Source organism: Chelonia mydas, chromosome 6 (assembly GCF_015237465.2).
Source record: "Chelonia mydas isolate rCheMyd1 chromosome 6, rCheMyd1.pri.v2, whole genome shotgun sequence".
Lineage (NCBI taxonomy): Eukaryota > Metazoa > Chordata > Testudines > Cheloniidae > Chelonia > Chelonia mydas.
Window position 1 is genome coordinate 47,815,602 of NC_051246.2, and position 15,381 is coordinate 47,830,982.

At 40.8% G+C, this 15,381-nt stretch overlaps 1 protein-coding gene across 7 annotated transcripts in view; it reads right to left on the reverse strand.

Moving 5' to 3' along the window:
• GAS2 (growth arrest specific 2) overlaps positions 1-15,381 on the reverse strand; it is a 156,904-nt gene that overhangs the window by 54,320 nt on the left and 87,203 nt on the right. For 5 of the 7 annotated variants that reach the window (XM_043549147.1, XM_043549150.1, XM_043549149.1 and 2 more), the window contains 2 exons: positions 14,197-14,260; positions 7,373-7,436 (listed from right to left, as the gene is read on the reverse strand). In XM_043549147.1, coding sequence (XP_043405082.1) covers positions 7,373-7,436; positions 14,197-14,260 — 128 coding nt within the window. The remainder of the gene's footprint in view (positions 1-7,372; positions 7,437-14,196; positions 14,261-15,381) is intronic. The other 2 variants (XM_037899944.2, XM_037899941.2) reach the window with 1 other exon arrangement.

The following is a 15,381-nucleotide window of genomic DNA, read 5'->3' on the forward strand; positions in this document are numbered from 1 at the left end:
TACTATCTATCACTCAGTAAAGGCCTGATCCAACTCCCATTCAAATCAGTGGAAAGATTCAAATTGGCTTGACTGGGAGTTCAATCAGGCCCTAAACACTGAAATCTGAGAAAATTGTTTTGAGAATTCCATAGGTGACTTTTAATGATGATCTCCCTAAACACCATCTTGTGCTTTTGGAGGAGGAAGAAAAATGTATTTATAACTGCTCAGCATCTCTTCCTTTCCTAATTCCTTAGGACTCTGTAGAAACTCCTTTTTAATGTTATATCTTTGAGATTCCTGTTCTGAAAAGCAGGCCCCACAGACTTTTAGTACAGTTAGTTCGATCTTCAGGGTGAACAGTGCTTTGAAAAGCAAGAAAGATGTCTGTTTAACATCTTATTGTTCCTCATGGGTAATTTAAAGCAATAGCTATAGCAGAGATCAGTTTATTAGAATGCTTTTTTCTTTATTAAATCCAGCCAACATACAAAAACACAGAGTCTATTCACATCACTCGTCTCCCACATAGCTCAGATTTTAGCATACTTAAAGCAAGAACGCCATTAGATACTTGTCATTTAAATGATATAACCCTGTTATGTTACCTCTTCCAGCATTTTCTGTGCACCTTGAAAACTTACTAGGCTGTGGAGAGTTTGCAAATCCCATATTGGGATAGGATTTTTTAGGGGGGGAGGAAAAGAAACAAGTCAAAACGGGAAGAAGGAGTTGCCTGTTATTCTGCTCCCAAGTTGGTTAAAATATGAGCCGTATGTGACGGGGTGTATAAACCCCGCACTGAAAGGGAGGGGGCTTGGGAGGCTTTGTGTGCTAAAGTAGCCTCACCTTTCCAGCCCTGGCAATCATGCATGGTAAGGAGCAGGGCTTTAAAAAGGAGGGAGCTGCAGTCAGCAAGGGAGGAAGCCCTGAGAAAGGAGTGGCTCCTGTGCAGCAGGAGTAACCATCATGCAAGAAACTCCCCCAGCTCTGTGAGGAGTCCAGAGACCTCTGGGGCAACCCTGATAGGGAAAGACTGGCTTGGCTACCCAGCTCTAAGGACTCCAACAAAGTAAGTACCCCTGAAGTAAGGTGGTGCCATGAACACTTCTGCTTTTTTATTGATCCCAGGAAGGGCCTTATTTTGTGTTGAATCTGAACTTTTGTTTCCCCCCCCACCTGTAAACAAAGTAAGCAGGCCCCCAAGGTGGGGTACACTGCAAGGATTAGGAGGTTGTGGCCTGTATTAAAGGGAGACTGCAGAGAGAGACTCTCTTTACACTGTATCTTGATACTTTTCGTTTTTAACATTAAATTCCCATTGACTGCATGGAATGATGAAATGGAGGGTATCTTTTATAAACCAAAATAAACAGGCATGGTCATTTAAAAAAAAAAGTGAAGTTGTGCTTAATAAGTGATAGCACTATGTGGCCTGGAATTTGGTTTTTACACGTAAGGGATACCCTGCTATGAAAGAGTCAGGGCTGGCCTTACCATGAGGTGAACTGAGGAGGCCGCCTCAGGTGCCAGACTAAGGGGTGGCAGGGCGGGCTCCACTAGGACCCAGAGTGTAGAAAATTGTATCTGCTGCTGGTGCATGTGTATTCTCTCTGCTGTAGATGCACAGAGATGGTGGAATGCTGTGCTGGAGGAAGGAGGGCACAAGAGACATAACAGGCAGGCAGGAGAAAAGGTGAGAGGGAATAACAGAAAGCAGCAGGAGCTGCAGGGAGAGAGATGAGGAGGAGCCTCTTATGTACCTCATAGAATCATAGAATCATAGAATATCAGGGTTGGAAGGGACCCCAGAAGGTCATCTAGTCCAACCCCCTGCTCAAAGCAGGACCAAGTCCCAGTTAAATCATCCCAGCCAGGGCTTTGTCAAGCCTGACCTTAAAAACCTCTAAGGAAGGAGATTCTACCACCTCCCTAGGTAACGCATTCCAGTGTTTCACCACCCTCTTAGTGAAAAAGTTTTTCCTAATATCCAATCTAAACCTCCCCCATTGCAACTTGAGACCATTACTCCTCGTTCTGTCATCTGCTACCATTGAGAACAGTCTAGAGCCATCCTCTTTGGAACCCCCTTTCAGGTAGTTGAAAGCAGCTATCAAATCCCCCCTCATTCTTCTCTTCTGCAGACTAAACAATCCCAGCTCCCTCAGCCTCTCCTCATAAGTCATGTGCTCTAGACCCCTAATCATTTTTGTTGCCCTTCGCTGGACTCTTTCCAATTTATCCACATCCTTCTTGTAGTGTGGGGCCCAAAACTGGACACAGTACTCCAGATGAGGCCTCACCAGTGTCGAATAGAGGGGAACGATCACGTCCCTCGATCTGCTCGCTATGCCCCTACTTATACATCCCAAAATGCCATTGGCCTTCTTGGCAACAAGGGCACACTGCTGACTCATATCCAGCTTCTCGTCCACTGTCACCCCTAGGTCCTTTTCTGCAGAACTGCTGCCTAGCCATTCGGTCCCTAGTCTGTAGCGGTGCATTGGATTCTTCCATCCTAAGTGCAGGACCCTGCACTTATCCTTATTGAACCTCATCAGATTTCTTTTGGCCCAATCCTCCAATTTGTCTAGGTCCTTCTGTATCCTATCCCTCCCCTCCAGCGTATCTACCACTCCTCCCAGTTTAGTATCATCCGCAAATTTGCTGAGAGTGCAATCCACACCATCCTCCAGATCATTTATGAAGATATTGAACAAAACGGGCCCCAGGACCGACCCCTGGGGCACTCCACTTGACACCGGCTGCCAACTAGACATGGAGCCATTGATCACTACCCGTTGAGCCCGACAATCTAGCCAGCTTTCTACCCACCTTATAGTGCATTCATCCAGCCCATACTTCCTTAACTTGCTGACAAGAATGCTGTGGGAGACCGTGTCAAAAGCTTTGCTAAAGTCAAGAAACAATACATCCACTGCTTTCCCTTCATCCACAGAACCAGTAATCTCATCATAAAAGGCGATTAGATTAGTCAGGCATGACCTTCCCTTGGTGAATCCATGCTGACTGTTCCTGATCACTTTCCTCTCCTCTAAGTGCTTCAGGATTGATTCTTTGAGGACCTGCTCCATGATTTTTCCAGGGACTGAGGTGAGGCTGACTGGCCTGTAGTTCCCAGGATCCTCCTTCTTCCCTTTTTTAAAGATGGGCACTACATTAGCCTTTTTCCAGTCATCCGGGACTTCCCCCGTTCGCCATGAGTTTTCAAAGATAATGGCCAAGGGCTCTGCAATCACAGCCGCCAATTCCCTCAGCACTCTCGGATGCAATTCGTCCGGCCCCATGGACTTGTGCACGTCCAGCTTTTCTAAATAGTCCCTAATAGTCATTAGCACCCCCAGGAGCCTGGACTGATTAACACCAGCTTCTCAGGGAGCTTCCTGTTTCCTGTTGCTTCTCTGAACCCACTTGAGGAGAACAGGCAGTCAACTGAACTAGTAAGAGCTAGTTAGGCCCTTAAGAGGCTGATATCTTCCCTCACTAAAGCCCTGCTACCAGCCTGCTTATTTGTCCCCTTCAATTGAGTGTTGAGAGCCACTATAGCTGGCACAGAACAGCAGTCATGAGTGAAAGAAGAAAACTCCCCTCTGGGGCAGCATTCGGAAAAAGAAAGAAAGCAAAGGAAGCTTTTCTATCTAAGCAGGAAAGAGCACTCCTGAGATACATAGACACAAATGTTCACAGTGAGCCTTCCGGCCCCAGTGAGGATGTGAGTGGTGAGGAGATGCCTGATCTTCCAGTTAGTCAGAGTGCAGGTGACCTGGCAGCGACTGCGGCATCCATATCTCCCTCTCAAATGGATGTAACCATGCACGTTCCTGAAGAAAAGTGTAGATCAGAGAAGAGTGTGGTAGAGGCGCAAGAAAAAGCTGCTGCTGAGTTTAGTTCTTTAAGTTGAGATGATCCAGGACTGTGGACCCACTTGAGCAGTAGCCTGAGGGACTTCCTTGTACTGCATGGGCCACAGCAAGTGAAAAACTTTGTTCCCCAAAGACAATGAAAATAGAAGTTTCCATCCAACACATTACTGGCGTGAAATCCCCAATGGTGACAAAGTGGGGAGGCCATGGCTTATGTACTCAAAAACCCAGAATGCTGCATACTATTTTTGTTGCAAACTCTTCCAGTCTAATGTTCCAGCCACATTGGATTCTACAGGAACAAAGGACTGGAAAAATCTGGCTAGAAATCTGGCATGCCATGAGAAGGCAGGAAATCACCAGAGAGCATTCCATAGGTGGAAAGAGCTTGAGATGAGACTAAGGTTAAAGGCCACCATAGATGATCAGCATCAAGAGAAGATTGCATCAGAGTCTCTTTACTGGCAAAATGGACTGAAAAGGCTCATTGCCATTGTGAGAATGCTTGCTACCCAAAACCTAGCTCTGTGTGGCACTTCAGATCAGCTGGATGTGCCAAACAATGGAAACTTCCTTAAAATTGTGGAGCTGATGGCTGAGTTTGATGCCGTACTCCAGGAGCATCTAAGAAAAGTCACCACCCCAGAAATGTACACACACCACTACCTTGGAAAAACAATTCAAAATGAGATCATATAGTTACTGGCAACAAAAGTCAAACAGAAGATTGTGGCAGATCTGAAGATATTACTCTGTTGTTCTGGACTGCACACCTGACATCTGCCATGTGGAACAAATTACTTTAATGGTGTGTTTTGTAACAACAACAGAACGTAGTCAAAATGTCTCTGCAATGGTGACTGTCAGAGCATTTTCTAGAATTTATTGACATTGGTGAAACTACAGGAGCTGGTATGACAAATGTGCTTCTTAAAAAGCTGGAAGATACAGGAATTGCGATAGCTGACATGAGAGGTCAGGGCTACAATAATGGTGCCAACATGAGAGCAAAGAACAGAGGAGTGCAGACACGGATCTGAGAGTTAAACCCTCAAGCTTTTTTTGTCCCATGCAGTTCTCATTAATTGAAATTGGTGTTCAGTGTTGCAGCATCAGCTTCTAGTGAGGCTGCTGAATTTTTTAATGTAATTCAAAGCATCTATGTATTTTTCTCTGCATCAACTCATCGATGGCAAATTTTGAAGCAACATCTGGGAACACCCTCTCTGACACCGAAACCACTGAGTGCCACACAGTGGGGAAAGTCGAGTGGAGGCGATAAAGCCTATCAAACACCAACTTGGGAAGATAGATGATGCCATAGTTGCCATTATGAGGATAATGCTATAACAGGAACTGTTCAGGGCAGAACAGTGGCAGAGGGAAATGGAATCACCAGAAACATACATAACTTCAAATTTCTGTGTGGCTTAGTATTGTAGCATGACATACTGTTTGAAATAAATGTTGTAAGCAAGAGAATCCAAGGTGTTGTCCTTGATATATCTGGAGCAATGGAACAACTGGACAAAGCAAAGTCATACCTACAGTCTTACCCATCAGATGAGGGATTTCAAAACGTTCTGAAGAGTGCACAGAAGTTGACAGAGGAACTTCACACTGAAGCTATTTTCCCACCCATTCAAGAATACAAGAGTCACCGAAGAAGAAGACATTTTGATTACGAGGCACGGGATAATCCCATAAGAGACCCCCAAACAACAATTCAAAGTTGAATTCTTTAACCAGGTGCTAGACTGTGCAATACAGTCAGTTGAACGTTTCATAAAGCTCAAGGAACACAGCAGCATATTTGGGATGTTGTATGATATTCCAAAACTCCTCACTGTACCTGAAGACCTACACCAGCAATGCAGGGCACTAGAGACAGTGACACATGATGACATGCATAATATTGATGCAAGTGATTTAGGTGATGAACTGAAAGCCCTTTCAAGATACATTTCAGCAGGATCAACTCCAAAGGCTGTTCTGAAATATAGGTTCACAAATAAGATGACCACCCTCTTTCCAAATGCTTTTGTTGCTCTGCACATACTTCTAACACTTCTTGTAACAGTTGCCAGTGGAGAATGCAGATTCTCCAAGCTGAAGTTAATATAAACACATCTACGCTCCACAATGACACAGGAGAGGCTGGTTGGCCATTCAACCAACTCAATAGAGCATGAGCTGGCCCAAATTGTGGAGCTTCAGGAAGCAGTTCAAATCTTTGCAACCAAGAAGACATGGAAAGCACAACTTGATTATTCAGACAGATAAAAATGCCAGTGTTTACTATGCAGACAAGAAAAGTTACATTTGCTGTTCAGGCATTTGAAAGTTAAGTGTTAACTTAAAATGCCTTTTTCAAAAATTTTAAGTGTTAGCTCTCCTTTATTGAGGTAGGTAGCAGAGCAGTACCATGAGAGGAGTAGAACAGGAGAAGGCAGAATTGAGACCTTTCAAAGTTTTGGCCCAAGCGAGGAGGCATGGGGCCGTCATTTGAGCTTCCTGCCTCAGGTGCCAAAATGTTGTGGGCCGGCCCTTGAAAGAGTACAAATGGGAAAACCCAGGATACACAAACTTAAGTGAGGGAACTTAAGTTTTGAGAGGGAACAATTTAGTGAAGTTGCTTCCCAAGATACGAATGCATTTAAAGCAAACTTTTTCTTAAAAACAAAGAATAATACCTTGTTGAGTTATAATGCCCTAGGACTAGCTTGTGACATCCTTACTAACACTGAAAATATCTTACTCCAAAAGTAGCCCCTTTGATTTCATGTAAGGGATTACAGTTCACTGTGACTATGTAAGAATACCACAATATGACCTCTAAGAATAAAACATAGACTGAATCTAGCAAAAGCAATAGCTCTCCTAGTAGCAGAGACTGTTGAAACCTTTCTTGAGTACCATGTCTGGCCATAAACATCCAACAGAGTAAGATTCAATTTCTGAGCTTGATTCTTATCTTAGATTGGTGCAAATCAGGAATAACGCCACTGAAGTCAATGAGGTTACAGCCAGAGTAAATTAAATCAGATCTAGGTTATCTGAAGGCAGATTCTACTACCACTGATGTCAGTGGGAACACTTTCATTGACTTCAGTGGGATCAGGGTTAGATGCTAATACAGAAGATTTAGAGAGAAACGAGTTTTGATTATTTACAGAGACAACATGATTATGAGGAGTAAGAATTTAAAATTAGAACAGGATTTTTTTAAGTAAAGTTGTTAAACTTCTTTTCATATCAGTTTGCCCCAAGATCCCCCTTGCAGTATGAAGACAGCAGAAAAATCTTATTGCTATATTAAGGGAAGTTTGATTATATTGTTTGAACAACTGCCCACAAGATGTTCTTGTGTAACTATCAGTGGGTGTTTGCCTTGACCCTGACCAGTGTAAATGTTAACATGAAGATGCACTGAGATAGTAAGTCTCTCAGTGGCCACTGCTGTCAAAATGTAAATATTTTTTAATTCTCTAAATATTTTCACCTACCTGGCTGCAATCCTTCCAAGTTCCAGCAAACAAAGGCACACTTCTCTGGGCTGCTTGTGGAGGACTGCGAAAGCAAAATGAAGATAGACAATAGTTACAATAAAGGATATTTTAAGGGTTTCAGTGATAAACAGGTCCCAGCTTACTAATGGCTGTCAACAGCATGTTAGTCCTGAATGTCTGTTTTAGGCAAAACTGCCATTGGCTTGCAAGATACTTTTGCCTGAATAAGGAGTTCAGGATTAAGACTCAAGATGTGGCATTTCCAAAGGAGCTTCCAACTCTCACTGAATATCCCTTAGGGTCCTTTGAAAATCCCAGCCTAAATCACCAAAGCTTGGTCTATGCAATTTGGTAAAATACAGCCTACCTATAGCCATTATACATTGAATGGAGGGCTCCTAAAAAACACTAAAAACTAGTGAAATGTCAAAGGGTTCTGGATCACTTTTTACGAACTATAAAGATAATGTTCCGTAGGAAACTGTTTTTCTCCCTCTGCTTCAATGAGCAAATATTAAAATTATATTAGTGAAGACAAATCCTTCTATAAACTTGATCCTGTATTACTTGTGCACCCAAGCACTCCCTCTGAATACAACATGTGTTTAGGGTACTCAAGGAAGTCACTCAGACCTTGAAAAGAAAGCTACTTATCTGTAAATCTTGTTCTCTGAAGATATGCATCTATGCACGTTGCCATGCTTGGGTCCAGTGCAAGACCTGGGGGAGCTCCCATAGCTTTTATGTTTGGAGGCAGCTGCAGTACCTCATGGACCACTCGGTTAGGTATTTTTGGAAGCACTATCACGTTCCATTATCAGTTCCTTTAAAAACTTGGAGATGGTAACTCCTCCCCACCCCCAAAGAGGCCCAGTAAAATACATATGGAAAAATATACAAAAAATCTGATTGGAGAAGTTTGGGTGATGAGCAATCCATTTGGATGTATAGCTTCAGAGGATAAGAATTATAGGTACCTTGTTTTCTTTTCTCCAGAGATACCCGTCTTAGTGGAATCCTCCTCTTGGGAATAAATTCAGACCTTGGTGTAAATGGACAAGTTTCCCCTTGTGTAATAGAAGAGAAACCAGTGGCAGAGAAATCGGTCTACCTTGGCTGTGTTCATGAGAGCTTAGATATATGAACATTTAGGGAATGTGCTGACTCATTTCACTTAATCAAGTGAAAAACACCTCCCAATATGTGCCTCAGAGGCTAAAAATTTTAAGTCAAGAAGTTTTCATCTTCTCCTATACGCTGTACACATAGACCTCTGAGTGGGAAATGCTGAAATAGATATCTTTGAATATAATTAATACAAAGTTGGACAGATCCTCAGCTGATGTAAATTGGTATAGCTCCATTGATATCAATGGAACTATGACAGTTTACTTCAGCTGAGGATCTGCCCCAACGACTTTGGGGATTGCACATTCAGCAATACTTTGAAAAAATATATATGCATTTTCCCCCTAGAATCTGAACCAAAAATATTTCCAGAAGGAAAACTGCATAGCAGAAAAATAAAGTGGCAAGGCATTGGGAATAGAATTTCCATTCTATGGCCATCTGCTATTAGACATATCAGAGATGTAAAAGAAGACCTGGACATACCATCCTTCCTAATATTCTTTCTTGCCATAAACTAATTCATGGATGGAAAACTTAATCTTACTGAGAAACCAATATCTTTAAAAAAAAATGTACACCAATGACCCAGACATACATTCTGCTGCTTCCACCTGAAAACTGTTTCAACATAAGCAATATATTTAATGTATCTTAATGCTAAGAAATATATAAATATACAGCCAGAACAGACTGGATAAACCAGTTCTGGAAATATCTTCGTGGGTTATAGGGGGCAAATATTTTTGACCTCTACTTTACATCTGCACACATCGGATGTAAGGCTGGGCGGGGGGTGGGGGAGGCTGCATTTTGGGGGGAAGTATCTGTAAACATAAGAAGGTTTGAATGAAGGACATAAAGTCTCTGCCAATGCTCAAACTTCTACTTCTTAAATGAAAACAATGTGCTCCAGTGAATCTGACCCACAATGCTCCAGACACATTTCATGCATTTCACAATGAACAATGTGAAAGAGTGAAATCATTGTTAGAGCATGACAAGCTGTACAGGCAATAATCAACCATAAAAACAAACATCTGGTGATGTAATAAGAATATGGTGATACAGTATTTCTAACAGCAAAATGTTAGCATTCCTGAGGACTATACCAGCATACACATTCAAGAACTTCAGGGGAAAACAAAAGCCATTCTGTATGGAATACAGTACCCACTGGAAATAGTTTAGATTCTCAAAACAGAATTCTTATATTTTTACAAGCAGGGCTTTTTAATGGACCATTAGCTAACAAGGCAATGTGGTCAGGATTTAAGGCAAAGTTCTGAAAGTCAGAAGACATGGGTTCAATTCCTACATCTGTTACAGACCTCTTATGTGAACTTGAGAAAGTCTCTAAAGCCAAAATTTGCAGAAGTGAGCAATGATTGTGGGTACCTTTTTGGGATGCTCATTTTGAGATGCCTTCTGTCTCAAACTGGAGGTACCCAATATTAGTATCCACTTTTTGAAAGGTGGCTGCTACTCTAAACATGTTCCCTCTGCAAAATGGGGAGAACACCACCTCCCTTTCTCACAGAAGTGCTGTGAGGCTATATTCAGTGTTTGTAAAGTGCTTTAAGATCTTTGATGGAAGGTGTGATAGAAGGTGTGCAAATCTTCTAAACTTTTTATGCCAGTGTGATTTTCATTTATGTTATCCTTTGACAATGACGTAAGTGGGTATTTCAGAGTGTAAATGTGGAACTGAACAGGAAAACCTGTGTCTGTCTCTGTAATTTTGAGGAAAATGCCCATACATTGTCTGCACTGGAGCAAGTTAGGAATCCTGTTTAATGTGTCTGCGTTCAAGGGTTAAAAAGCAGTTCCTTGATACCAATAAATACATATATTCGGTAACAAGTAATACAGTTCATGGATTAGAGGAAATTCCTCTTTGGAGTGAGCGATTACAGACTCAGATGGAAATCTTACATCTGTACCTGTGGTATGCTGTTGCTTCCTGTGGGAACTGTATTCATAATTTTCTGAATTACTTACTGGAATCTAACTTAATGGAGGATTCTGAATTATTACCAGTACCTCAACTTTCTGACCTGAAAGGTTACCTGATCCTTCAAACACTGAGTGGCAAATACAAGTTTGCTAAATACCAGATTTATTGTAATTGTAGCAATAGACATTCATCTTGACAAAGAAAGCATCATAAGCAACAAAATAAGACTCAATGGGCCAAATTAATTCATGTTATAACTCCACTGATGTCTACAGAGTTACACCAGGGATGACTGTGATCCATTATGTCTTCATTTAGGGGAAACTTTTCTTCTCATTTACAACCCAGGTCAATGTAATGGATGGATGGAGGTAAAAAAGGAGACATTTGTAATTTCCTGTCAGCAATTCACTCTGTCCTTAAGAAGTACATCATTTAGCATATGTAGATTCTTTAATACTTAAAATGTTATTTAATTTATATAGCAGTTTAATCCCTCCCAAGCAGTTTGTATAAAAATACACATTTGTGATTCATCTGTTCTGATACCTAAGTTTCCTCCCTTGTGTTTGATGTTCATTTTCTTATCACATATATTAAATGCATTTCTAATAATAATTTCAAGACAATATTATTAAATGAGCACTAACACACTTTGTATGATCACATACATGTAACATTTATGACATCCAAAAACCTACATTAAAAACTTAAGTTTGCAAAATCAAGCACTTCATAGGCAGAAAAAGACAGAAATAAGGCTGCCTCTGCAAACTTAATTTGACCCCCTTGTGCATTGGCATATGCCAAAGCCTTTAATTACATGATCATATACTACTTTTTCCACAGGATATCTGACTCATTCACTGCACAGGATGGATGGTATTGTCAATTTTTTTTAAAAAAAAATCCTTGTTTTTCAGTGTGTGGCCGCATTCATTATTCACTGCACACCACCCAAACCCTGCACTGAATACAGAATTATTAGTTCCCTCCTAGGTTTTTCTGAGGTGCTGTCATCTTAGCATTTTACAATATTAATGAATTTTATCTTCACAACACCCATGTAAGGGAAGGTGGTATTACTTTTTTATACATGGAAATGGAGGCATAGAATTAAAGCCAAACTTGTCAACTAATTTGGGATGCCCTATTTGAGATAATTAGGGTCTTATGTTTCATAGCATGTAGCATTTCCTAGCACCCATTGCCCTCAGATACAGTTGTGAGTGCTCAACACTTCCACAGATCAGACCCCAGTGTCTCAAGTCAGGCACCCAGAAAATGAAGAATAAACAATCAGAGACCACACCTGTGAAAATTTTGGTTTAAGTGATTTTTCCCAGTAGCACACAGGAATTCTCTGACAAAAGCAGAGAGAAGACAGTTCTCCAGGGTGCCATTCAACTGTTTTAGCCATTAGACTGTCCTTTCTCTTCCTACAATCCCCTTATTCATTCAGAACACACCTTCCAACTTCTGCAACAAATGAGGCTTTGGCCCTACAGCCTGATTCATTCCCAGAGTAAAAACCATCCTGGGCACTGAATAAGGGAGGGGTCTTGTAGAAAAAAAAATAGGCTTTAACTACGTGTTCAGATACTATCATAAAGCATATGTTAAAGAGGGCTGAATTAAGATTACGTGGGCAGCCTTAATTTGACTATTTTCTTAATTCTGAGTGCTTGACTTTCCAACCTTAATTTTCAATTAACGTAGTATTTTGGGATGCAATTTCCTAACTTTTAAAAAAATGTAAATGTAGAAAAAACAATAATTTCATCTTGTGAAACCATATTGACCCATACATGGTCTTCAGCAGGATGGGGATCTTTAGATCCACTGGACACCACTTGAGCAAAGGGAATAACTAGTAATAGTAGAAGGCTGTTATCTTCTATGTAGGCCTGCCACTAGACAGGAATGGAGATTCACACTTTGCGGGTTTCACAGCTATTTGCTAAACAGCACCACAGAATGCCCCAGTATCTGGGAAGAGTAATTGCAGGGAAAGTCCTGCTCAGCTCCTGCAGACGTGACCTGGAACATACTCGGTCACTCTGTAGGGATGGCACCCGCAGTCTGGTCAACATTTAGGAACTGTGAGGGGATGGAGCATATTCAGCTGAGATAGAATCTTCAGAAAACATAGCTGCTAAATTCTAAGAAATCTCTACCAAGCATGTGAAACTTGTCAGAGGTTTATAACTTGGTCAAATCTGGGCAAATTTTCACAGAAATTGCAAAAGACACTTCCCTGACACCATGGTGAGCTGCCCCACAAAATATCAAGTCTCTGCTCCAACGTATAGGGGTGCTGGTTCTTATCAATGAAGCAATTTTAAAAATATTTTTAACATGGGCAAATCATATTTTCCCCAACTCTCAGGAATGGATGAACCACTTCAGATGAAACTTTCCAAAATTCTGCTTGAGGTAGAAATGCACCATGGAAGATTTCAGCCCAAACAGTTTAAGGTTGGCAAGTTATAAGCAGCTGAAAACAAGCTTTTATGGAAAGTGTATGGCAACCTTAATTACAGGCGTCACTGCCTGCACTGCCTATTACAGCAGTTGGGTTGAATTTCCACTATTTGTGACTACAGTATTATATGTCATTAATGTGGATTTTCCCTGACCTTTATGGGGGAAATTTTCAAAAGCACAAATGAGATTTAGGAACTCACATCTCATTGACTTTCAATGAGATTTAGGCCCATAATCTGTATTTGTGCCTTTGAAAATCTCATCCTAAATACCTGGTCCCCACCCCATAATTACCAAAGAGGTTTATATCCTTTAACCTTCATAAATACCTAAGGGAAACAATCCCAAATATCGGGACAATATTAGGACAACAAAATAATAGTTATTCTCCACCTTCCCCCAAACTCAATTTCTTTGTTCTGCACCATATTCAAGTTTCTCAGTGTTCCAAAAAGAGTGATACCATCACACTCTTATTTCAGTGAGCTACTTCACTATTTTTTCTCCATATTCAATTATAGTGATGATATATCTCTCAATCTGTAAAAGTTTTTCATATGGGATGTATCATGACTTCTAAATCTCAACCGTGGTACAATTATGGAATTAATTATGGAACATCTAAACACTTGATATTTACTGGTATACATTAACTTAACTGTATAGTGCTAATAAAATAGGGTTCAAGGTGCTTCTATAGTCCTCAAAGTGACAAGACACGCTCAACAATAATGTGGATTGTTTAGTCAAACACTGTGAAGGATAAAAACAAAGTCTTATTCTGATGCAATTGGATATGAAATATAACCCAATATTTCAAATTGTAAATAGTCATTTGAAAAAGAGTGGCATTGTCATCGATTTTAATTTTGTTTTTACTTTCTTTTAAATGTGAAATTTGAGCAAATACTAAGAGTATTACAAAGAAAAAACTGCTCTATATTGTGCATATAAAAATGTAAGCAATAAATATTTGCTTGCTATTTTTGACAGCAGTGAAAAAGCAATATTAGAATGGAGAACATAGAAGTCTGTGTTTTACTCTACACTAACATTAAAACAATGCAGACCACTGTTTAGAGAACCTACTCTACTAAAGGGTGATCATTGTATTGCATCAAAATAAGTCAATGTCAGATATCACACACACAAAAACAGAATATACAAGCACAAAGGATGAATAGAACAATACCATCAAACACGCCTAAAACAAATCACACACAGCATGCTGGAACAGTTAATGGCAAACCCTTGTCTTGCTGTGTAGATTCTTTTCGAAGAAATAGATGAAGAATATTCTTTGGCTCCACATCCTATAACCATCCAATAACATTAGAGTATAGACACAATCATTGTTAACAAAAAGTCCTTAACTTTCTTAACTATGTGAATCAGGCTGAATTCTATCATTCTTACCCTGGCAAAACTCCTACTGAGGCCAATGGGAGTTTTTTCCAGAGTACAACATTCTTCAGGTCTACACCCCATACCAAAATAACCTCAGTATTGAATGCAAACTTCTTCTAGTAAATTGTATTATCATAGTCTCATGGATCCACTGGCCTAAATCCCTGCACAGGGGAACTTCTGCAGGATGTTGCAGGTGCAAATCTACTACAATCCATGGACTGCAACACTCACTATTTTGCCTACAGAACAAAAATTTGGGCCATAGATAAGGTTGTTGCTGGTAAGTAATTCTAATCCCATATTCTTTAGGTTTGCTGTTTGTGAAAGACGTGAGTGAAAGGAACACTATGTTGGAACACCCGTGCTGAGGAAGATGCATCCCCCCTCTTGTGCAACTGCATTGGGGCTGTGTCATAGTGATACTGGTCAGTTGGGGCTGACCATTGGGACTGGTCAGTTGTAGTACTCAGGACTGTTCCACGCTAGTGTTAATACTGCTGATTTGGTAGAGGGCTGAGGGAAGGGAGGAATGTGGTGTGAGAAAGAGATGACGCTCGTAGTTCCTGGGTCTTGAGACAGGTGCATCAGTCCCCTCTACTGCTAGAGACATTATGCCTGATTCTTTCCTGCCTTGTGCAGTCATACTTGTGCATAGTAAGTGCAAAGTGAGTATGACATGGTATCATTGAGCTCTAGTAGCATTTTATACCCACTCTACATGGGTGAAACTAACTATGTAAGGGGAAAGGCAATGGAGAACGAGACCTATTGGGTCAGCCTGAGGCACAAGGGCCCCAGAGTTCCCATTGAAATGAGGCAGCTTGCTTCACAGACTCTTTTGTAGTGAAACAATGTAAGTCTAAAAAGGCCTAAAAGTGTCTCATTTGATGATAAATTACTAAAGAGCAAACTATTTTATGAAGAGTAATGAGCTAGATTCTGTTCTCCATCACTCTGGAGTAAATCAGAACTGACTTCTCCAACTCACACTGGTGTGAATGGGTGAGATCAGGATTAGGTCCAG